The 26,113-nt window shown below is 38.2% G+C and overlaps 1 protein-coding gene across 5 annotated transcripts in view; it reads left to right on the top strand.

The window, feature by feature from the left end:
- Positions 1-26,113, top strand: part of EHBP1 (EH domain binding protein 1) — a gene marked incomplete at its 3' end in the record, with an annotated part of 505,676 nt that overhangs the window by 153,745 nt on the left and 325,818 nt on the right. For 3 of the 5 annotated variants that reach the window (XM_081254152.1, XM_081254157.1, XM_081254154.1), the window contains exons 1-2: positions 10,558-10,782; positions 11,622-12,025. In XM_081254152.1, coding sequence (XP_081110278.1) covers positions 11,922-12,025 — 104 coding nt within the window. In that variant the 5' untranslated portion in view covers positions 10,558-10,782; positions 11,622-11,921. Of the gene's footprint in view, positions 1-10,557; positions 10,783-11,621; positions 12,026-26,113 lie in introns of those variants that run through there. The other 2 variants (XM_081254156.1, XM_081254153.1) reach the window with 2 other exon arrangements.

Raw genomic sequence — 26,113 nt, 5'->3', positions numbered from 1 at the left:
TGACTTGGAGATACATCTGTATCTATATCTATATCTCTATATCATACCTTTATCTATATCTATATCTATATCTATATACACTTTCCCCCCTTCATCCAGAGGTTATGTGAGTTCCTAGAATGACCCAATTAGTAAGTGATGGAGCTGCAACAGGAACCCAGTTCATGCTTTGCCACAACTGGCTTGAGTCTTTTCAGAATATAGGACAATAATGGATTTCTTATATCGCTTGGAATTTTGTCTTATACTGTTATTTGAATATTTTATAAGCTATTATGTTTGTTAGAGCTTACATTCTTATTTTTTGTACATTTTTTCCCTCTGAAATAAGTTTAAATTTCTTGAGCTCTCTGTGACTTACAGATTTTTAAAATGTAAAATTTTTACACATTTAAACAAATGTATAGTTGTTTTTTTTTTAAGTCAACATTTTCTCGTCCATAGTAGGCACTTGGTAAATATTTGCTTATTTGAGGCACCTGACTTGACACTGAAGCAGAGAACAGAATCCTCCATACAGAATGTGATCACAAGAAGGGAGTCAAACATGAGCCCCAAATTAGAGGGTCATGGAGAAAGTATCCAGCAGGACCATGCAATTCATGGTTCTAAAGCTGAATAAAGTGATTCAAGCCCATAAAAAGTGCCAATGAAAACTATCCCTCTTTCATGATATAAAATACAGAACACATTCATAGGAATAGAACGTTTTGTGAAAGAAGAGTCTTCATTCACTTCTAGACTGAAGTGTGTAGATAGGCAAAATAGATCCAGAATCAGAATGTGTTAGATGTACTAGGAATGTATTTATTCTAGGGAAAGTTTTTATTTTTATCAATTAGATATGATCTGTAAGCAGAAACTATAGATGGCAGCTTTTAGATAGTGAGAGAACATTTTAAAGAGTACATAACGATTTATACAATATTTTCTTTTTTTTCTTTTTTAAAAAACATTTATTTATTTATTTACTTCTGGCTGCGTTGGGTCTTCATCGCTGCACGCGGGCTTTCTCTAGTTGTGGAGAACGGGGGCTACTCTTCACTGTGGTGTGGGAGCTTCTCTTGTTGCAGAGCACGGGCTCTAGGTGCGCGGGCTTCAGTAGTTGTGGCTCGCAGGCTCTAGAGCACAGACTCAGTAGTTGTGGTGCACAGGCTTAGTTGCTCCGTGGCATGTGGGATCTTCCCGGACCAGGGCTCGAACCCGCGTGCCCTGCATTGGCAGGCAGATTCTTAACCACTGCGCCATCAGGGAAGTCCTATACAATATTTTCAATCTAAGACTACAGTTATGCAATTTTAACAATTATTTTATTGTAAAAATCAATCTAAAAACATTAAAGGAGAATTTAAAAAAGAAAATGATATCACTCATAATCTTTACACCCCAACATATATTTGTGCATTCTATTTGAGTCTTCATTCTCTTATGTATCTATTTTTACATTTTTAAAAATCATAGAACATATACAAGATAAAAACCAACTTTTAATTATTTTACCTCTGAAAATAGGAAGAGAGCTAAAATATTTCTGAATAAAGGGAAGTGAAAATAAGCTTTTATTATTATTATTTTTTTTAATTTTTAAGGAGTCAAGAGGGAAATCAAATGGGATGGGTGTGTGTTTCTTAAAATCCTATCGCATTCTTAATAACCATTTCATTCTTAAAAGTTCCATGTGAGCTCCAAGGAATGCATTGATCAGATTGTTTTGACTAACATTTAACAGATTTCAGATAACCTCTCTCAGACAATGTAATTTGAATTTTGGCATGTGTTAATTTTGCGTTTTTACAGTTAAAATAGTGTTGCCTTATATCCATCATTTAAAAAATGGAGCAATATCTCTGAAGTGCTGCAGTGAAGCATAAAAATAATGATAAAATAGTAATATAAATACTACAATTCAAATTAAAAAATACAAATGGTAAACAGGATTTTTATAATTGTACAGTGCAACTACAGATTATAAATCTGTACAGGCTGTGACAGTCTATTTGTGACTTTGCACAAGTAGCCACAAAGAAATAAAGGTGTAAATTGGAAGTACAAGAATAAATATCCAAAAATTTCATTTCACTAAGGGAGCAATCTATTAATATTACTCTCCAGTGCATTGTATTTTATAACACATTTCTTAATTAGCTTTTGTGCCATTGTTAAACAACACACAGTCACCTCTCATCAATTGAGATTTTCTAAAGCAAATACTAAATAATGGTTTCTAACTGATGAGGAATGTGAGCTCCTTGAGGGCAGAGATTTTCTCTTTTGATGTGTTGTATTCCCAACACTTAGCACAATGCTTTGGGCTTAGTAGTCATTCATTTATTTAAAAATTAGCTAATAAATTAATAAATATTACTTAGAATATTATAAGTTAAAAAATTACTTGTTAATAAATGAATGGATTTTTAACTAAAAATATCATCAAAGAAAATCAAAATCACAAAACTATCATTCAAAGTTTTACTCTTGTAGCAAAAGTAGGTACATGTTACATTGTTGCAAAGTCAGCTGAAAATTATTAAGATTTTAATAAGAGAAAGTGGAATAAACTATTGACAAAATTGTTTGACCAAATATCATCCCTGGGCATTGCAAATATCCATAGCATATAATGTTGAAGAGCAGTTAATATCATGCATGCAGTGTAGTGGTTTCACTTACCAGCATGACATGTATGAAAAAGTACTCAACAAGTTTATTCTATTTATCACTGAGAACTAACTGCAGGATTTTAGTAATTATTATTTTGTAAATTGTGATGTAGCCTGGGGAAGAGGTATGCAGAAGGTAGCTTTGTGACTAGCTACAAAGTGTGTTATTACAAGAATAAAAGAGGATAAGCAGTCAACAACAGACCTCCTGCTTTTGCTTGGGTTGTTCAAGGAAAGAGTGAATATTTTAAATATGATCAAGTTATGACCTCTAAGTATACATATTTTCAGCATGTGTTGTGTAAAGATGCACATATGCAACACTCTCCTTTTCTACACTGAAGCATACTGGTTATCAGGGGAAAGGTGCTTGCATTAGTTTTTGAAATAATAAGTGGGACAGTGATAATGCCAGATAATTATTTCTCAACCAGTGTAGCTTAGCACTATATTCAATATATACAGTAGAACTAAATTTGTCACTTCAGGGATAAAATATCATGGTTTTTAATGTTGAGGATATCAGGATTTCTTTAGAAGACTGAACAATAGCACAAAAACTTATCTGTTGCTCGACAGTTGACTTTATTTCCTTGGAGAAAGATATCAATGATATACTATTGGGAATATTTAAAAATATCATCCAAAAGTTGCGACAAAATATGGAGAAATAACCAGCAGCTCTCACGAAGTCCTCTTTACTTAGCAGGCCATGTTCTAGTCTCTGTAAGCCCAGTCTTTAATTGGTTGATTTACTATAAAAAGAGAGATCTGGAATGATGTTGCAGCTCTCTCTGGCTCCCATGTTACTGCCCTTGACCTGGAATTTTTCTCCATTTTGCCCTGCCCAGCAGATTGCCCAAACTATGCATGAGTTAATCCTGCCCTCTGAAAGTTGGGTTTATTTTCCAGCTCTACTCATCTAGGACAAGTTTCTGCAACGGGCTACTTTCCCTTGGCCCACGTCCAGTGCCCTGGTAAGTGGGGTTCTGCCTGATTTCAGCTTGCTGCTTTTTGCACTGTTTGAGATGGAAATGCTTTGATTCAACACCAAATGGTGGGTATTCAGTGCCCTCCAAGATTGTGAATTCCTACTGCTTTTTCTTTGCCTTTCTTGTCTAGCCTAATTATTTCACAAGATTTTAATTATATTATCTTGTTCATACTAAATATAGTCATCCAGGAATTATTCAGAGGAAAACACTGGCTGCGTGCTATATTTGGTTACTCGGAATTTATTCCAAATATTGAAAACACAGAAAAAAAGAAGCAGAGGTCAGTCCACTCTTTAAAAATCATCAAAGCCTCTTAACATTTAATGGGAAATGACCAATAAACCTTGGTCAAGAATCCCTACTGATTTTATAGGAGGTAAATTTATTATATTTAGCAAAGACTTTCTCAGAAAGGGCTCCTAATTCCAACTCAAATCTTTTCTGCAATAATCCTAGTAATGGTCAACTTATTGGCAAAGTGTAAATTATCTCTGATAAGTGCATTTACCTTGGCATATACAGCATTTCTGGGCTGGGACTTTACCATCATGAAATTATATTGAGTAATCTGAAGAGTCAGACCGAGAGGATGGTACAGACCAGCAAAGGTACTCTGGAGTCAGAGCTGATATTTAGCTGGTTCACAATAGGATAGCTGGGCTGATGGTTCATGGCTGTCATCCACTCTAGCTGATTGATGTCTGTGCTGTGTTGTTGCTAACATTTTGAGTATCCACATTTTGAATATCATCATCACTTATAATATATTCTTGAAGAAGATTCCTGAGCCTTCTAATGGTTCATATGTTGCTCCATATAAACAGCCCGAGTCAGGCCTACTGAATTACCTGTGGATGGTATCTGTAGACTTACTTCTGTCTCTATTTGAATTTCAAGGCAGCCAAGGATGCTCCTGTGTCTCCATCAACCGGGTCCAGGTTGGCCTTTCCTAGACGTTGTGGGCTGGACAAAATTGGGTGTATAGAACATAATCGAGGTCCTGGAGTTAGTGCCACCTCAGGTTCAATGTGCAAAGGTTCATTCTTGGGTAACTGGAACAGAAACAATTTCACAAAAGGATACTGTTTTTAGTTGAAAGATGGTTTTCTGATGCAGCTTTTCTAAGCTTTCATGTCAACCAAAGAGCTTGGGTCCTATAATGATAGAGAAAAACAGGGCTCCCCTTTTTTTTTTTTTTTTTTTTGCAGTACATGGGCCTCTCATTGTTGTGACCTCTCCCGTTGTGGAGCACAGGCTCCGGACGCGCAGGCTCAGCGACCATGGCTCATGGGCCCAGCCACTCCGTGGCATGTGGGATCTTCCTGGACTGGGGCACGAACCCGTGTCCCCTGCATCGGCAGGGAGAATCTCAACCACTGCGCCACCAGGGAAACCCAAAGGCTCTCTTTTAAGAGAATAAACATATGTTTCTAAGTATTGAATACTTTGTTAGAATTATTACTTTCAGTTATATAACAGGTACAAATCTCAATCTAAAAAAATTCAGGTTTGCAAGAAACATAATTTCATTTTTCCATAACTCAACCCAATTTCTATTTCAAGTGCTGATTTCACAAGGGGTGGCAGACACTTAATCATAGTCAATTTGGCAGGGATTGCATCTATATTGAGGAGACTTCCATAGGATTAGCATGTCAGAGGAAGGGGATGGGAACATTTAATCTTTGCTCCTCCTCTACCATGCTGGCTCTCCTAAGATTTCCAGTCTGTATCCTTCCTCAGTTGCAGCTGGTCCCACAGAATGTTGTTGGGTTGATCTTGGTCTGTCAGCAAGGCCCCTTGAGGTCTGCTGGCTTCTGCTGCCTCTGCACCCTTTTGGGTGTCTGGGGATCATCATGTTGGGTTTCCAGAACCTCCATGGTACTATGTAAGGTTTCACTGTCCTTTATGGTAGCTACCAGCTACATGCAGCTATTTAAATTTAAATTAATTAAAACTAAATAATATTAAAACTCCAGTTCCTCAGTTATGCTAGCCACATTTCAAGTGCTTAATAGCCCCAGTGGCTAGAGGCTACTGTATTGCACAGCCATGTATAGAACATTTCATTTATCACAGAAATTGAACTGGTCTTGGGTGGACTAAATAGATACACGGCCCAGCTTTTTCTTATCTTTAGGGTCTTGCCACCTCCCTGGGGCTCTAACAAAGAAAAATGAATGGAAATTATCTCTCTTGGCTTTCAGATCCCATAGATAGATCCTGCCATTTCAGTTGCCTTTCTCCAAGGCTTCTGCCAGAATAGAGTGGGAATACGGCAGTGAGTCCTCTTCTCTGGGACCCACCAGCGTCTGGCCTCTCATTACTTTCCACCCAACTTCTTCTTCCCCTTCCAGTCCAGGAAATCCACTTCTTATCTCTGTGAAAGGAAGTTTTACTATTGTCTATACCAGCACTGTCCAACAGGAAAATAAGGCAAGCCACATGTGTAATTAAAATTTCCAGTAGCCACATTAAAAGAGTAAAGTAACAGTTAAAATTAATTTTTAATGTCTTTTTTGATTCAGTACATTTAAAATATTATCATTTCAACAGGCAATCAATATAAAACTTTTAAATAAGATATATTCCCTTCATTTTTATATACTAAGTCTTTGAAATTTGTGTATATTTTATACTGACAACACATCTCAATTTGAACTAGCCACATTTCAAGTGTTCAGTAGTCACATATGGCTAGAGGTTATCGTATTGAACAGTACAGGTCTCTAACTGGATCCGTTTCATTTCTCCCTAAAGGACTAGGGTTCTGAAACTCAAAAACAAGGAAAAATTCCCTGTTTCTCTGCATTCTGTTATACTGCTTTCCTGAAACAATGAGCGAAAACCAGCCTACTTGAGGGTGGGTATGATGCTGAAGGTGTCTTTGGGTGGGGTATAGGAGGAGAAAGGCCATACAATAAAAAGAAATACCTAGAAAAACAACTACTACAAAAACCTCAGTTAATATTTCAGAAGTATTAGCCTGTCCCAGTGAGTTTTTCTAAGGATATAAAAATTGCTATATAGGGTTGTCAGAATAAGTTTATTTGCTATGGGTTTAAAAGAAATAATTTCATTAGCAGTTAAAAATTGCAGTAATATTGTTGTGTATTGTATAGCTGCTATGGTAACTGGAAAACACAATGCAAAAATCTGCAGTGCTATTGTTGCAAGTAAATCTTATTACTATGACTAAGGCACAGATAAGTTGCTGCAATAATACCTCTGACAATTTTTACTGCAAAAACTGTAAAACCCAGGGATAAGAATTTTATCATTGGGAATGATAATAATTCAAGCCTATGGTTGCACTTCATAGACTAGAATCTCTATTTGGGGTGTTTCTGAAACAGTGACTGGCAAAGCTGCTTCACTGAAAATAATTTCTATCATTTCAAAACTGTCATGGCAGAGAAGATTTGAAGTTTTGGGGTGGCATTTTCCTTTTTTTTTTTTTTTTTGTATTCTATTTTCACTGTAAGCTTGATGATACCTAAAGGCAAAATAGAAATTATTTTACATGTTGAATTTTCTGTTAAGTAAAATATCTATAAAATTTTGCAGTCAACACCTGGGGCAAATGGACAGGACAATTAAAGTAACTTGCATCTACAGGTCTATTACATGCAGATTAAGCCTGGGATGGAAGGAGATGATAAATCAAGACCTGAGTAAACAGGAGGTTTACACAGTGGGAAATTCCCCTTTGGAAGGGGGAGGGTCAGTGGGATGTACTTACTGGTAGGTAGGGGAAATGGGAACCTTAAGAAAAAGTTAACTTCTAGAATGTCAAAAGATCTCAGATTATATATGGCATGGAAGGTGGTCATGGGAATTGGGGATAAGTGAATTCTTAGTAATTATTATAAAATTCTGAGTCTATGTAAGTTATTGGTGTTCCACTCTTGGTAATCACTGAGTTAATGGGAGATGAATAATGTTAAAAGCAGTTTCTTTTGAGATTCATTCCTTGAGGTAGTGATGTTTGGTAGCAACTAAGTATTGCCCATGTTATTCTTGAAGGACTATTTTTTTTTTTTTTACTGTTTGTTACTTATTATTTTTGACTCTGTTTGCTACCAAACACAATGGTGTACATTATTAATTACCATTTATTGACTGTTTACTATGTGTCAGGCACTTTACATACATATCTTCCATCTCCTCAACATCCCAGAAAGGTAAGCATGATAATTTGTTTGACAGAATAAGAAGCTGGGACTCAGAGAGGTGAAGTAATTTGTTTTACTTTCTTGCATGCATGCTGAACATCTGTTTCTGAAAACTGTTTGAGAACAGGGACTATACCTTTTATGTACCATTAATAGCATTTAATGTGATCAATAGTTGGTATTCAGTATCGAATAAGTGGATAAAAAGATCTTAAAGTATTCTATATTTAAGATTCTCCAATAAATTTAGTTAGCAGACAGGTTATTAAAGGAAAAAAAAGTTATGAGGGAAGAAGTAGCTGCTCTGTGGGGCCTCCAGGAGCCTGTGAACTTGAGCTTAGCAACAGTGTCAAGGTCTGCTTTCAATTCCTTCATTGCTAAACTTGGTCTCTTCCTGGCTACCTTTGCAGCTAGGATGAAAAAGAAGAGTTTACATCCAAGAGAAATACTTCCCCTAAAAAGAAAAGCTGTCTTATAAGAAACTGTCGGTCTTGAAATTTTCCACAACTTGAGAAAGATTCCCTAGGGTCCTACACACTCCTCCTTCTCTTTCTTCTTCTTTTTAGGAAGGGAAAGAGTATTAAAAGAAGCCAGGATAACCACATGAGAAAGTTTGAAGAACAATAATATTAAATAGGATGCAAAACCCTCCTGATTATCATGTGGGTTGTTCCTGAAGGGCAACATAGATTAGTTTATGACCATTTCTATAAATAAGCCATTTTAAAAAACCCATGGGCTTCCCTGGTGGTGCAGTGGTTGAGAGTCCGCCTGCCGATGCAGGAGACACGGGTTCGTGCCGCGGTCGGGGAAGATCCCACATGCCGCGGAGCAGTTGGGCCTGTGAGCCATGGCCGCTGAGCCTGCGCTCTGCAATGGGAGAGGCCACAACAGTGAGAGGCCCGCGTACCACAAAACACAAAAAACCAAAACCCATACACTTAAAGTCTATTATGATCATAATAATAGCTGTAGGTTATAGTGACTTAGTAAACCACTCAGGAAGGACACCAGAGAACTGCAAGATGTACACAAAATAAGAATCAATATAATTATTATGGTTATCTTTAATATTTTAAAATTGAGACTATAGCAAAATAAGTGATATCTATGCCCTTTTCTGTAAAATGTACATTGTGTTCTTGTCGTATTATATTTCTTTATTGAAAATGGAAATAGAATTAGATACTGGATTCAAGCCTTCTGTGTCTCCCCATCTATCCTGATTCTTCAATCTCTCTCTCCTTTCTCTTGCCTCCCTATGTCTACAGATGAGCTCGACTCTCACGGTCACTGCCCTCCTTCCTGTCCTTTAAAGAATCCTTCCCTAGACCCTAACACCTTTCAAGCTATTTTGTCCATGCACCCTGCTCTCTGTCCTTAGTAAGATTAAGAATGAGCCTTAATTGTTTCCAGGATTCATCTTGCTTGTTTTCTTTTCATATGTTAGCTTCCTTCTCTTTTTTTCAATTTGCCCATTGCTTGTAGGGTGCTCCTACATCTCTGACCATTCCCTCCTCTGTCTCTTTCCCACTTTGCTTATTCCTCAAATGTTGAGATTCCTCGCCCTCCCTCCCCTCCACCCCCCAATTTCATTCTTTGTCCTTTCTCTACGCCAGAGGTCTGTGAACCACCTAAAACTGAAAGCGAACTTTTGTGTCTTATGATAGGACATATTTCTCCTTGGGAAAGTATCTATGCCTTTCATCATCGTTCTCAAAAGGGTCCTTGGCTCTTTTAACAAGGTTAAGTGCCCGTGCCCTCACACTCTCCTTAGGTTATTTCATCCTCTCCTTTGCCTATAACTACCCTTCTTACATACCAGCCACTCCCAAGTTCATCTACAATTCCTACCAGAAGAATAAGATCGACAGCGAAGAGGAGAAACTAAGATTCATAGAACTGTTTAAGAATCAGAACATGAAGAAATTGCACCGTGAACATTTTGTGCCTAGCTCAGCTTACTGAATCTGGTTCATTGAGGACCAGTTGACTAAATGTTAGGCGGGGGCTGGCCGGGTCATTACTTCACAGTTTGTCAGAGGAAAAACCTCAGTAGGTGAAACCAAGACTGTGTGCGCAAACACCCTAGTGGCTAGTGGCGGAGAGGGCACACCCAGATCCTAGGGTGGGAAAGGAGAGAAAACCCCAGTAGCCGCACAGCCCACAGCTGCAGCGAAGCCAGTCGCGGGCTCTGCTCTCAGACTCCAGCCAGAAACCCCGCCCAGCACCCGGCACGCCTTTGACCGACATCCACCTTCAGCAACCACCTTCCAGATCACTATAAACACTCCTTACTCCTCCCACCTATCGCTTCCTCTCGAAGCCAATCAGAGGAATGGGCGGGATTGTCCTTAGAGGGTTCCAGTTTTTTTTCTTTTTTTTTTTCTTAAAGAAGGGTATACTGTACACCGCGTTCCGGCTGGGGAAAAAAACACCTCCAGAACTTGCGGGGGAGGGGGGCGTGGAGCCCTGTGATGGGCACCCGGGTCGGCCAATGAGGTGTCCCTGCCCCTTAAAGGCCCTGCCGCCGAGGTGGGCGGGGAAAGCGCGGGGCCTGGCCAATGGCGGCGGGGCGGACGGAGGTTGAGCGGCCGTGGGTAGGGTTAGTGTGAGAGGTACGGCGGGGGAGGTAATGATGGTGGTGGCGGAGGAGAAAGGCGGGGGAGGGGGTGCTGGGCGCTGAGCGGCGGCTCTGGCAGGGTTTTGTAGGGTGGGGGACGGTCGTGGGGCGACTCCGTCCGGGAGGGGGCGGGCGTGAGGCGCGCCGTCCGCCTGAGGGGCTGCAGACCCCGGCTCCCGGGAGCGCCGCGGCTGGCTCGGCTGTTCCATGTGGCTCCGGCGGGGATGGAGGACTCGGTGGCGGCGGCGGCGACTGCTGCTGCGGCGGCGACGGAGGAGCGGCGCTGAGGAGGGAACCGGGCCAGACTCAGCCCGACAGCGGGATTAGAGGTGTGAGGAGGGGGCGGGAGTGGACGTGCGGTGGGACCTGGGCTCGGGGACCGGGCTGGGGTCTTCTGGCATCGCCTGGGTGACAGGGACCGCTGGCGAGCCACCGCCTGCCTTAGCTAGGGGGCAGGGGTCTGGGCTCTGTGCGGGAGGAGAGGAGGCTTCGGCGGACTATTCCCTGAGGATGGGGGAGGGAGGCACTGCACCCCGCACCGTGCACTTGCCTCGCTGGTCATTGCTTCACGCCCAGGCAGGAGTTTCCATTTCCCTCCGGTTGGCAGCAAAGGTGGAGGAGAGCCCAAGTGGCCTGGAGCCGGGACACTGCCCTCTCTCTGCCTTGAGATTTCCCTCCACTCCTTTTTCCCCATCCATTTCCCCCTCCGACTCAACAGCAGCGTTCTTCCCCGCTCCTTAATTTGTTACACACACATATTCTAGGACTCAAAGCTATTCACTATCGGCTGAAAAACAAAGTTTATTTTAAAATACCCCACTCCTTCCTCTGACTGGCGGTGGACATTAAACAGCATCCCTAGACTTTCCCGCTCTGCTCGCCCTTCTGTGATGCTAGGAGAGGGAGGTAGGGCCCCGACTTTCGCCTGTCGATCGTTGTTGATGCTGATTACCTGATGTGTTGCTCCACGTCTTTGGTGTGAATTGTAATTTCTTCCTTGGTGTCTTGCATCCTTGATGTTACTGGCTTTTGAGGTTGGTGTTTTGTTTCATTGTTTGAAAAACATGCGGAGAACTGGGGTTGTCTGTTGCAGTGTTATCTAACATGGGTGGTTAGTCACTTCTCATGCTTCTCTCCTCATATTTTTTCTCTTTGTTTTGCTTTTCAGTCCTCCAGAATACACATCATATAACCCCCGAGGTGGAATGGTGATGTCTCCATGAGGGAACCTCCTCTCACTCATCCTGTGATGTGTGTCATACTGTTCTTGACTGGGCCATTCATCTAAGATGTGATTTACCCTGTGAAACAGGGAGAAGACTTATGGACCCCAAACATCATTTCAAGTTGTAGTTGAGTTTTTTAAAGTACAGACATACATGCAAAGCTCCTTTGCTTTGGACCCTCTGCTTTGTTAAAGCTGCTGTGTTGCTAACCCAGAACTGCTCCACTGTTTTGACTGATCATCATGGCTTCAGTTTGGAAGAGACTACAGCGTGTGGGAAAACACGCATCCAAGTTCCAGTTTGTGGCCTCCTACCAGGAGCTGATGGTTGAATGTACCAAGAAATGGTAAGAAGTGCCTGGGTGTAGAGTTTGCTGTGCTGTGGCCTAAACTCACTGTGGCCTAAACTCTGCTGCTTCTGACAGGAGATTTACCTTTCTGTAGTGCACAAGTGTGTAGAAGCTGGGCGGGGTGCAGATTACTCTAACAAGTACTGTGGTGTGCACTGTTGCTGCTGGTACCGACCCTGTGGGTTTTAATTACTGCACTTCAGTATGGCTCAGAGGACTGTAACTATGAGAGCACACTAAGTACAGTAGATTTGGTCTTGAGGTCTTTCATCATTAGTCTTAGAATAACTTTGATTTTTATAATTTTAAGGAGGCATGAAGAATGGCTATTGAAATATTGTAAACATATATGCATATGTTTTGATGTAACATATATGTCTATGTTTCAATAGAGTTTTAATACGGAAATCTATTCTTGTGGGGTGGTGATAATCTGTTTTAATTTGTTCGTGATCTTTATTTTTTTTGCTTAAAATAACTTTTCATTATTTGAATAATAGAGTGCCAGTCCATACAACCTTAGAAATTCTTTTGTTATGTGCTTAGTCAGGCAACTGTGTTTTATTTTAATTGCCTAGTGGGATACATTTCTTGGCCAGACTTAAGGAAGCAATTAGGAGTGCTTGTCTATGATTTGCTTCTTTCCACTTGAGCAAAGTAAATTTAGGGCTTTCTTTTCACTGCCCTGAATGATAAGCAAGAAGAATTCTTATTTAGTCAGAGGAAAAAAGTTAATCTTAAGCAACTGGTACTTTGGGTTTTGATTTATTGCAGTGATTAAGCAGTATTACTGCAAAAGTAAGTCCATTTCCTTGTCCACATGGACTGTAATCTCATGTCTGTGTTAATCTCTCTTTTTAACATCCTTTTTATTAAATGAAAAAATAGCTTCCTCTACTCTAGAACTCTTAAAGCATATTTGAATATTTATTTGGCAACTGGTTTCTGAATGCTTTTCTCTTGAACTTGTTAGGAATGTTGTTTATGTGCAATTCAAGAAATGCATGTACTGATTACCTACTTTATAGTAGGCTCTGTGGTTTTAGAGTTGAATATGACATAATCCCCACCCTCAAGGAGTTCACAGTCCAGGGTAATGACAGTCATGTAAATAAATTCTCTGTGATAGGTGCAATAATATAAATATGCTGTAGGGATCTTAATCTGTCTCTATCACTTAACAGTTGGATATCCTTGGGAACAGGTTATTTACTCCTCTGAGATAGTTTTCATATCGACAAAGGTAATAATGGTACCAATTCATAGGAAGGGTTATTGTAAAGATTAAATGAGTTAATACATGTAAAATACCTGGAACAATGTCAGGCACATAGTAAATGCCCAATAAAATGTCATCATTACTTACAAAGTTGGCAGACAAGGGAATAATCAACTCTTTAAGGGTAGGGTAGGGTGTGGGATGGCTTTCTGGGAGCTGAGTTGAGTTTTGAAAGATTCATAGTAATTGGCCAGGAAGCTAAAGGGGAAGAAATGAAGGATATTCTAGACTGAAGCAACAGCCTATGTAAAAGCATGGAGGCATGTGGCATGCTGGAAGTTCAAGCAGTGTAGTTGGATAATGATGGGGCTTAAAGTGCAGGATGGGAGGAATGTAGTGGGCTATGATGTTTTAGAGGCGGGCAGGATTCAAATCATAAAAAGTAAAGTGCTGTTGTACATGGCTTGGACTTTATTCTGTGGGTGATGGAGAGATAGGAAAAGGTTTTGAGCAGAAGAGACATTAGGTTTATATTTTGGAAAATCACTTGGATGACAGTGTGGATTAAGGATAATAGTGGAAAAGGTAACTGGAGGCAGGCATGGTATGGTAGCTATTGTAATAGATAAGGTGAGAGAAGAGGCTTAGACTAAGGCAGTGGCAGAGGAAATGGAGAGAATAGAGCAGAGGGACACTTAGGACACAAAATGGATAGTACTTGGTGGTCATTTCAGAAGGGGTCTGGAAAGGGTGGGGATGAGGGAGAGGGACAGGTCTAGGTTGATACCCGTTTCTGGCTTGGAGGACTGGGTGTACTACTAACTAAACTAGGGAATACGTGAGGAAAATCCTGATTACAAGTACTTCTTAACTTGGCAGTATGCTGGGGGCATCAACTTTAAGACGGTTAAATTTGAATCTCTTAAGGGAAATAGAACGTGTCAGGTGATCCTTTATTCACAACTTGAGTTTCTTCCTCACAGTTTGCATCATCCCTGGATTTTATTTTTCCTTAAAAAGTGTGTAAGTTATTGTTAATGTGTCTCAAGGTGAAAGCAAGAATGAAAATTTAACTTGATTATAGGTGAATAGATGGCTTAATTATTTTTAGGGTTGGACATTATGGTTCACCTGTTAAATTAGATCTTTATGATAAGGTCTGGTCTTAACACAAGAAACATTTGGATATTCTAGAATTTTTAGACATGTAGTTCTAAATATTTTGCATTTTCCCCCTCTCATTTAAAAATATAGTTTAAAGCTAACGAGGTGACAGTGCCCAAAGAATAATATATTTGTTTGATGTCCTGGAATTTTATTTATAGGTGGATCCTTAAATAAAGCTTTAAAATCTTTTCATTACATACAAATTTGCTGTTATGATTTTTAGTTAGTATTCCTTTTGCCTTACTTTGCATAGGGGCCTTGTGATAAATACAGAATAGGCCCAATTTCTATACTTACATCCTTTTTTTTTTCATTCCTCATGTTGATGCTTGCAAGAATTCTTAAATTATTGGATATGTGTGCTGAATTAGAATCTGTTTAAAGGACATAAGAATAAAAACAGACTTGGACACCTTGTAAGAACATATTTTATCAGCTACTTTTACGTTTTAGGTATTGTTTTGGTGGTATGGAAAAATAAAAGGAGAGGAAGGAAATACAGAGATGCCAACTGAATAAAGGGAAAGAGGCATTGAAGATAAATTGTAAGTGTTGAGAGGCTAAGAAAATAGATCTAGTATAAATCAGAGAAGAAGGAATGAATTACAAAAAGAAAGAACAGTTAACATTGCATTGGGATTGTGCCTTTTTAGGTAAACTGTGTATATAGGTGCCATTGCCTTTTAGAATCTTGCTACTTCAAGTGTTTTCTGAGAAGCAAGAGAGTTTGCAAAAGCCTGTTAGAACTGCTGTCCCTCAGGCCCTGCCCTAGACTTACTGAATCAGAATCTGCTTTTTAATGAGATACATACTATGCATATTAATGTTTAAGAAGCAGTATTTTAAAATAATGTTTTCAACCTTACCAAGTGCCCATTCATGACTGCAGGGTAAAGTATACTGATTTCTGCATGAATTTGAAACTCAAGGGAATGAAGATGAAACTCAAGGGATTCAAGAAAGGCATAGTGTGTTGATGGAAGAGGTTAATGGGAATCAGGATATGTTTTCCAAGGGAGAATGCATTATTTCTGTGATTAAGGAGAGGAGAAATGTTTCCCATGTTCTCTTGTCATGGCCATAGGTTATGAACCTGGACATGACAGATAACAGGATGAAGGTAAGAGTTTCAGGAGGCCATCTTTTTTTAGATGTAGGCCATGAGCAAACTTACAGCATTTTACCTTGATCAAAGGATGGATTCTATACATTAGAGGGTTTGGAGTTTCTGCTTTCTCACACTTTTCTTTGTCGCTGTCTTACAGTATTTTGCATTTGCCCAAGGTGGTGTGTTTCCTTACTCCAACAGGGTCTAATTCATGATTCTTTCTTGGCGTAGTGGCTCTAGAAGTTAGGTCAGGAACAAAAACCAGAAAGACTTTTATTCATCTGAGAGAAGGAAACTATACTGTGCAGTCCTATTCCTCATCACTCCTTGATAACCAGGTAGAGGCTCTAGCAAATTTGGAGATGATAAGTGTTCATATTCCTCTTCTCTTATTGTTGTCGCCAAGTCATTTAATTATTAATTTCACTTAACTGGTGTAGCTCTTAGCAAGTGGTGAGACTGGCCACTGGAGATGAGTTTGAGAGAATGAGACTGTGCTGTCTTTTCTCTCTTATCCTGTTCTTTTTATCACCTGCTGCCCTTTAGATTTCTGAGAGAAGTCTTCACTTGTACGAGCTCTCAATGGCTATTCAGGTGTTTGAGGAAACTACTTGAAAGTTAGCACGTTGTGGTATCATACTTTAGGTGGCAGAGCTCAATTCTGATAGGAGCTCCCTTACATGATGAGAACCGTTATGAGCATGTATATTTTCTGTGTATATCTATGTATCTTCTACATATATGAACATATTTTATCTGTTTTTATATTTCTTCTATATAAGTCTTAGTTATGGCATTCAAAAAGTATTTAAAGTACTGTAAACTTCTCCCCAAAAGGCATAAATATATTGGTTTCTGGTTTTTCTGTCATGTAAGAGTTCCTTTTTCTTATTTTTAAATATAGTTTTAATTATAATTTATTTTTAAAATAGGTACTACAATCACATGGTTCAAAATTCTAGAGGTACATAAAGGTGTTTATATCCCTGAAAGTAACCCCTCATTTTCTCCATTATTCCACAACTCTTTGCAAACATCGTGACCTCAGGATTTGAAAAGTGAAAAACTAGCTCTTCCCAGTGCTTAAGTGTGTGACGCCGGCCTGTTAGATAAAATATGAACTCCTTAATCTGATGTTCCAGGCCCTCTGTAACTGATCCCAAGTTAGTTTTCCAGTTGGATGTTAGAATGCTACATGCACTGTAAGTGTTAACTTGAGTTTATGAAGGCCAAATTACATTAATAAGTACTCATCCAGATCCACTTCTTTGGGTGGCTTAAGCAAGCATTTATCTGTTGCTCTAATGGAGTGAGCTAAAGGAACATCCACCTTGATGTGGAAAACCTACTTTTGAAATACATTAAAAAAATAATAATTGAAAACAAGCTTGGTGTGTTTTAGGAGTATCTGGAAGGCTGGTGTGTCTGCAACACAGTAGAACAAGCTAAAGTGATAACAGTTAAGTTTGAGAGGTAGGTAGGGGTTAGATCACATATGGTCTTGAGATCATGGTAAGGCTTTTGGATTTTAAATGTGATAGGAAGCTGTGGTAGAGGTTTGAGCAGGGAAGTAATATAATTTACATTTTAAAAGGATTATTCTGGGTACTTTGTGGAATATGAACTGTCCTGAGTAAAAATGGAAGCTAGGATGCTATTGCAGTAGTCCAAGTAGCAAAGCAGTGTAGTGGTGGAGGTGGTGAGAAATAATTGGATGTATGTAGGTAACACACACACATGTTCCTACTACACTTGATTGAGGTATAACTTACACTTTTACATACAATAAAATACATCCATTTTAAGTGTATAATGCAATAAGTTTTGACAAATGTATAAACCCATGTAACTAGAAATAAATTTTTTGAAGATATAGTTGACAGGACTTAATGATTGATTAGATATGATGTAAAGTGAGAGATGGATCAATAATGACTGCAGGCTTTTGGCCTGAGCAACCAGTTAAATGTAATGCTAATTACAGTGTTGGAGAACACCAGGGAGGAAAAGGTTTGGCGTGAAGGAGAAATCAAGAATTGGCTTTGCTTTCGTTAAGAAAAGAAGACATCCAGCTGGAGGTCTTAATTAAGCAGTTAATTTGAAGAGTCTGGAGCTCAGGGGAAAGAAGAGGCTAGAGTTTTGCAGTGTATAGATAGAATTTATAACTATAGGGCTATAGGAAATTTTCTGTGGTGTCACAGAGATTAAGAGGACTGAGGATTGAGCCTTGGGACACTTCAACATATAGAGGTGGGGAGGAAGAGGAAGAGCCAGCAAAGGAGACTGAAAACCATCAGTAGTGAGGTAGGAGGAAAATTAGGAGTGTGTGCTTTCCAAGGAAGCAAGTGCAAAATGTATCAGGAAAGGAGTGTTTAGCTGTGTCAAATACTTTTGAGAGGTTGAGCAAGATGACCACTAGATTTGGCAAGTTGGAAAGAGTTGGTGACATTGAGGAATGGTTTCGGTGGAATGGTGGGGATGAAAGCATAATTAGATTGGGTTAGAGGAAAGGAAGTGGATACAGTCAGTATAGGTAATTATCTTAGAAAATTTTTTTTTTTTTTTGCGGTATGCGGGCCTCTCACTGTTGTGGCCTCTCCCGTTGCGGAGCACAGGCTCCGGACGCGCAGGCTCAGCGGCCATGGCTCACGGGCCCAGCCGCTCTGCGGCATGTGGGATCTTCCCGGACCGCGGCTCGAACCCGTGTCCCCTGCATCGGCAGGCGGACTCTCAACCACTGCGCCACCAGGGAAGCCCTATCTTAGAAAATTTTGCTACAAACTGGAGAATTAGGTAGTAGGTGAAGAGGGACAAGTGGTAAGGTATAGCTTTTGCATGGAAGATATTGCAGCACGTTTTAACGCTGATGGAAATGGTTGGTAAAGAAGGAAAAACTGAAGATGCGCTGGGAGAGGAAGTAACTTCAGGAGAAAGGTCCTTGAATGAGAGAAAGGGAACAGGATCCAGCACAGAAATGGAAAGCTTGAACTTAAATAGAGGCAGGGACAATTCATTGTTACAAGGAGGGAAGCAGAGTACATGGGTAGGGAAGCATTTAGGTTGGTAGATTTGGTGGGGGAGGATGTGGACATTCTCTTCTGTTGGCTTCTGTTTTCTCAGGGAAATAATATTAGAAGTCATCATCCAAGAGGGAGGTGACAGAAAGTTATTGAAGGATTGACAAGAGAGGAAGTATGAAATGTCAAAACGAGAATGAATTGAGTAGGGAAATGTAGAAGGATTGTTAGGTAGTGCTGAGGACCTTCTTAACATTGTGGTCATAGATATAAAGTGAATGCACCCAGCATGTTTGCATGTTTTAATTCAGCTATGTTATGTTCAGTGCTTGGGTGCAGGCGTGGAATAGGCAGAGTTGGATTTAACCAGGGATGGGTTTATGTCAGGAATGTGTAAGTGAGGGAAAGAAGGGCAAGGAAATTGGGAGTGAATGCATGGGAGTGGTTATAGTGATGAGCCATGGAGTATAGGATAGAAAAGGAGGAAAATAAGGACATGGAAGTTAGGATGGTCAGTGGAAGAGTGAAGAGGATAAAGATTTTGAGATCTCAAAGAGATTAGTTGTTGGGATTGGGGTACCAGAGTGAATGAGCTAGATAATTGGGAGATAAGAGTCAGAATGAGATGTTTGATTTTGGAGGATGTGGTTAACAGTTATGACAAGATATAGGCGGTGGTCTCCTTTGCTTATTAGTTAAAAAAAATAAGCACATATCTTCAATATTTTTTTAATATATTTTAAATTAATATGCTTTATATGTTAAATATGGGTATACCTTAATTTCTCTTTTTTTTAAATAAATAAATTTAAGTAGAATTTTCCCCTATATTTAAATGGGTCATCTTTTGTACCTCTGGGGTCTCTCATTTCTCTTTAGACTATAGCTGTTAGGGTATGACCATGGTGGTTGGTGGTTGAGATGAAATGGAGGAAAAGATTTTTGTAAGTGAAGAGGGCAATCAGGGAATTTAGAGGCTATGGGACAAGTTATCTATGTGGCTCTTGGAATTGCTGATAATAATTGGAGGAGAAATGGTTAAGACAGGGAGTCAGGTGCTGAAATCTTAATGAATGAGAGGAGAGGTGGGGCAAAAAGTTTTACTTTGCAAAACTTTCTGTTACAAGTTATGTGAATGTTAAACACCTTATTCTTTGAAACAAAATAGCACAGTCTTCTTTTCCACAAGATGAATTGTCAGAGGTAGATGTAATTTTAGTAGAGAATAAATTGAGTTGTTACTTTGTTAGTTATTTTATTTTAGTGTTTCTTGGACTGAATTTTTTTTAAACTTGAATTGTTATGTAGAGTATTTTATCTATATTTTAAATGTTTAGTCTATGTGAAGTTCAGTTGTACAAAATTCAGTTGTGATCGGTTAAGGAAAATAGTGGAGTGTCTTTATGCCGTAAAGACATAATTGGATATTGCAGTGCTTACATCACAGTTGCCTTGACACCAGGCTCAGAACTCCTGTAGATCATTGACAACTTTGGCCTGATTCAAGCAGCCTCTTTTGTAAATAAAATTTTATTGGAATACAGCTATGTCCATTGGTTTATATATTGTCTATGGCTGCCGTCATACTAAATGGCGTCTTACCCATACTAAATGAGTAGTTGTTACATAGACTGGATGGCTGCAGTTTGAACTATTTATTATCTGGCCCTTTAAGAAAAAGTTAACCTCTGCTCTAAATCATTGGAGTTACTTACAGCTAGTGTTTGTGGAATCTAGAGTCTAGTACTGATCTAGTATTTAATCTGTTAGTACCTCATCTGTAAAATGGTGACGGTAATAACAGTGCTTCCAGCATAGAGTTGTTTTGATGATTAAATGAGATAATACATGTAAAGAGGTTAGAACAGTGCCTGACATATAGTAAGCACTCAGTAAATACTGCCCATTGTCTTTATCTGATTATTTAAGCATTACATGGTGAAAAGAACTAGCTAGAGAAAAGGAGTAGAGTAACTGAGAAGAAGACTGAAAATATAACCTGAACATTTAAGAGTGTTTGAGAAGGATGAACTAGCGCAGAAGGCTGTGTGACCCGGGAGGTGGAAGTAAACTAAGGAGCCTGATAGCAGAAGTGCTGTGCTGAAATGAACTAAGTTTTGACAGTACTTCGGCTTTTGGGGAAAGGAACTACATCTTTTTGCTTCTGGAGCAAAATGGGTTCATATGGTTTTGTAACTTTTATTTCTTTTTTAATAATCACTTTAAGTAAGTGATTTTCAGCTAAAGAATATGGATAAGGAAACTAACTTAGTTCCTCCAAAGTAGAATTAACTTGCCAGCATTAGTGTGTGTGTGTGTGTGTGTGTGTGTGTGTGTGTCCCCTGTGGTGACTATTTATGATGTTTAGGATATGCTTTTTTATGACAGTTTTCCTTCAAATTTCTTTTCCCTATCATGACTTTTATAATGGCCCCATGGAATAAATTGTGTCTTTTGGTAGTATATTTTTAAAATGAATTGTAAGGGATTATGCGAAGATGTTCTACTCTTATGACAGTTAAGTTTCATATTAGTTTTGTAATTAGATGCTCAGGGAACTTAAAATTAGGCATTTGTAGAAATGTGCTATTGATGCATCAATGTGTTTGTTCTAATTTTGTGGAACATGTCAACAGAAGAGTCACTGAAGTAGTTCACTGCATAACATAAAAAGAGTCTAGTGTGCTAAAGGAAAAATTGTACAAGCATTTTTAACTGAGTGTTCAATAGGGATGTTCATATTCTGCATATTTTTAAAAAGGAGTGGAACTGAGTTTGTGAAATTGGGACAGTAAAATTATTGCAGAATGCCATATATGTGTGTCTTATTTTTCACTCTTACAGTGATATTTTTAGGCTGCTTTGCTAATAGACACCTAAATAATAACTTTGGTAAGCTTGATCTATTAAAAAATTTCCTGATGTTATTAATCCCAGTGTTGTTATTATTGAAATAATTCTTTTTAAAAAAAGCCACTTCTAAAAATTGACTTTATTACTGAATTAACAATAAAAAAATGACTTTAATGCAAAGAATTTATCACTTCAAAAGTTGATACTCTGCCTATGTCCAAGAGAGTTTGTCAGCTTGAGAATTTAAAATTACACTATGTTGACTAATATAGGGATATAAATAGAACAGAGATAGTCTTAGAGGAGCAGAGAGTACATGTTACTAGGCACTTAAGAGGAGTTACCGCTGGAGTTGGTTTTGAGTTTACTGTCAGCTGTGGCAAAAAGGGAAGCACATTGGCTCACCGAGTATTCCTTCTGGCTAAAGAAAATATTCAGACTCATTTGCAGAGACTTTTCTTAGAACTTAATTAAAGCAGGATTTTTATTATGAAAAAAATGTATGACATTGGATCAAGTCTCAAACTACAAAAGACTCAGACTTTTAAATAGGATAATGTTTATACTGACCCTTTATAACAACCCTTTATGAGAGACTATGGAAAATTGCTGAGGAACCTAGTTTTCTGATCATCTAATTTAAATCAAGGGTACACATTGGAAAATTTAGAGGAATGAATATTTAACATAGATCATCAAGTTCTATGCTGTGCCATACAGGAGCAGCTAACTACATGTTGCTATTTACATCTAAATTTAAATTAAATAAAATTAAAAATTCAGTTCCTCAGTTACATTAGCCACATTTCAAGGGCTCACTAGCCACATGTGGCTAGGGGCTACTATATTGGATGGTGCAAATATGGAACATTTCTGTCATCACAAAAGGTTTTGTTGGACAGTGCTGTTTTAGCCATTTCCTCTCAAAACTGGCTAATTTCAGAATTGCTGGGGCGCTCTGCAAATAAGGTGATTGCTGTGGGCTTTGGAAAGTCCTGATTCTGTAGGTCTGGAATAGTGCTGGCAAATCTGTCATTTTAGAAGTTCCTCAATTGCTTAAGATCATTAAGCCAGGTTTTAGGACTACCACATTCCAGTCTTCCTCAAATATCTGTGTAAAGTAAAGCTTTGGCAGGTGTTAGGTGACAGTTCCTATTGCTACTCCAGAAATTATTAAGTTGAAAATTTGAATTGAATTTTTTTCCTTTGGTTCAGCTGTTTTGTAATGTGTGTGTGCGTGTGTGTGCTAAAAGTGAGAACAATGTACTTTAGTTATGCCACATATAAAGTTGTCAAATTAATATAAACATTTGAACCAGTTCATTTATTCATTAAAAAAAAAAAGTTTGCTCTTTTCCATAGAAGCAAGTACTGTTGGGGATAGCTAAAGATAGAATAATTTTTTTTTTTAAAGAAAGTTTTGATGCTTCTCAAGTACCTGCACTGTTGTACTTCCAGGCACCATCTCTAGAGCTGCTGATTTTTTTTTCTCGGAAGATTCCTTAATTCTCTCTCCAATATTTCTGTTGCCATTGCCTTGGTGACATCCTTTGTCATCCTTTGCCAAGGTGTATGGTTCTCAAAGTGTGCACTGAGGAGCCTAGAAAGTGCCGCAGAGAACTCACAGGTGTGCCAAGGGATGCTTAAAAATGTTGAGGGAAATACAGCAACCATCTCTTTGGAAACCACACAAACTACGAGCTTGAGGTAGTTCATTTGCAAAATTAGATTGATATATTCCTTTCAGTGATACCATATTTTTACAAAGCTGAGTTTTTGGTAGTTGCTATGGCAAAAAGCAAGTACCATGTGAAAATCCATATGAAACAGGAAAAGGGGAAGGTCGTGTCCAGTCTGAATCTAATGTTTGAGAAGTTTGCAGTACTCAACACAACTTGTTAGGACATACATTCTTCTAAAGTTGTTTGGACCTGACTATTTAAACAGAATGGTTAAGTATTTCTTTTGGCCTATGAAAAAATTACTGACACACTAAGGGCTTTGTAAACCCAGAAAGTTTGGGAACCTCTAGTATAGGCTTTTGTGATAGCCCTTAACATTTTCCTCGCCTCTTTTTGGTCCTTTGTCTATATTATTGTCATTGTTATCCTTCTAAAAGGAACCTTCTAGATTTCCCCTTTGTTTATAGGGTACTGTTAGTATGGTAATTTTAATCTTTTAAATTTACCTTTATTCTATTTTACTAGTCTTTTCCAATCATTTCCCTTAAGCTTCCAAAAGAACTGAGTTTATTCATGCAATAAGTGGGCTTAGAAATTGAGTTTAATGGTTCAACTTTAATTTGAAGAGTACTCTAATTTACAAAATAATCTTTTAAAAATTGGTTAATTCATTTACTTTTAAACTTTCTCATTATTTTTTCAGTTATGTTATTTATACCAGTTTGGACTTATATTTATAAAATAACCTTTTGATATTGTTACTGCCTTTGGTACTAAGGTTCTGGTAGGGGGTATATTGTTGCAACATTTTTTTTAAAGGAACCTTTATTTTGAAATAATTTCAGAATTATAGAAACGTTACAAAAGTAGTACAAAGAATTAATTCCCGTATGCCTGTCACCCAAATTCCCCAGGTGGCAACATTTTATCATACATGCTTTATCACTCTCTCTTGCTCTCTGTATGTCATTTTTTCCCCCTTAACATTAACCATGATGCCCTTTACCCATAAATGCTTAAATGTATATTTCCTAAAAACAAGGATATTTTCTTACCTAGCCAAGTTTCGGTTTACCAAATCAGGAAATAAACACTGGTTTATAGCAAAAGAAGAATTTCCAGGGTCCATACATTACATTTAGTTGTCACATCTCTTACTGTCCTCTAATCTGATAGAGTTCTTCAGTTTTTCATGATCTTGATACTTTTGAAGATGTTGCTGAATTTGGTTTTGTCCATTGTTTCCTGTGATTAGGTTCAGATTATGAATATTTGGCAAGAGTACCAAAGTGATGCTGCATACTCACTACATCATATCAAATGTGTATGTGTATATAAATATCCTATTCCTTATCAAACTTTTATCCACTAGTTTGAGCATTCAGTGTGGTTATATTTTAATTCGAAACAGGTTCATTCATTTTTATTTGTATTTCACTTTAGAAAATCCCTCTATCCTTGTTGAAGTAATTAACTGATTAATTAATGAAATTTTAATGTTCCTCAAATAAGAACTTTTTTTTAAAAAAGGTCACATGATGTTGATTGGTCCCATTATTGGTGATGTTAACTTTGATCACTTGCTTAAAATATTGTCTAACAAGTTTCTCCAATTGTAAAGTTACTGTTTTTTTCTTTGTAGGAAGATACTTTGAGACTGTGTAAATATCCTATTCCTTATCAAACTTTCATCCACTAGTTTTAGCATTCAGTGTGATTATGTTTTAATTCAAAACACCGATAGGTTTATTTGTTTTTATTTGCATCCCACTTTAGAAAAGCTCCCCCCCAATTCTTATTGAATTAATTAACTTATTAATTAATGGAATTCTAATGTGTTTCCCCAAATAAGAGCTATTTTTTAAAGGGTATATCTCCCCATCCCATCTATTCTGTTCCCGCTGCCTTGTCCTTTTCCCCTTGTTCCACCCAACCCCTGAATGTAGCTAGTTTCATTATTCTGGGTTTCTTCTTATTTTTTAAAAACAGATTTATTGAGAGATAATTCACATACTATGCAATTCACCCTTTTCAAGTGCTCATCAATTCAATGGTTTTAGTGTATTCCTAGAGTTGTACAACCGTCATCACCATCTAATTTTAGAACACTTTCATCACTTCCAAAAGAAACCCATACTCATTATCAGTCACTCCCTATTCCTCTGGAACTCCCCTCCCCTCTTCCTCTTAACACTGCTTCCTGCTCCTGCCCTATCCTTGCTCTCTGCAACCACTACTCTACCTTGTCTCTCTTCATTTGCCTATTCCAGACATTTTATGTAAATGGAATCATACTATATGGTCTTTTGTGACTAGTTTCTTTCAGTTAACATAATGGTTTCAAGATTCATCCACGTGTAGCATGTATCATTACTTTTCTTTACCAAATCATATGCTATTGTATGAATATACTGCATTTTATTTATTCTAAATGGGCATTTGGGTTGTTCCCACTTCTTGGCTATTATGAATAATGTTGATATGAACATTTCCATCCTGGGTTTATACCTAGAAGTGGAACTGGAAAGTCATGTGATAACTTCAACTTTTTCAGGAGCTGCCAAAACATTTTCCAAAGGGTCTACATCATTTTATATTCCCACCAGCAATGTATGAGGGTTCCAGTTTCTCCAGCCGTCACCAACACATCTTATTGTCTGTTTTATTTTAGCCATCCTAGTGGGTGTAAAGTGGTATATCATTGTGGCTTTGATTTGCATTTCTCTAATTGCTGGATGATGTTTAGCCATGATCTTTTCATGTGTTTATTGGCCATTTACATATATATATTTGGAGAAAGGTGTATTCTGATCCTTTGCCCATTTTTAATTGGGTTTTTTATCTTTTTAGTGGTGCAATGTAAGAGTTCTTTATATATTTTAGATATTAGACATTTGTCAGGTATGTGATTTGCAGATACTTTCTCTCATTCAATGAGTTGTCCTCACTTTCTTTTTTTTTAAAATTGAAGTATAGTTGATTTACAATATTGTGTCAGTTTCAGGTGTACAACAAAGTGATTCAGTTTTATATATACAC

Source organism: Mesoplodon bidens (assembly GCF_964165515.1).
Source record: "Mesoplodon bidens genome assembly, chromosome: 14".
NCBI lineage: Eukaryota > Metazoa > Chordata > Mammalia > Artiodactyla > Ziphiidae > Mesoplodon > Mesoplodon bidens.
The sequence above is the reverse complement of the archived record's forward strand: the minus strand, read 5'-3'. Positions and strand labels throughout refer to the sequence as shown.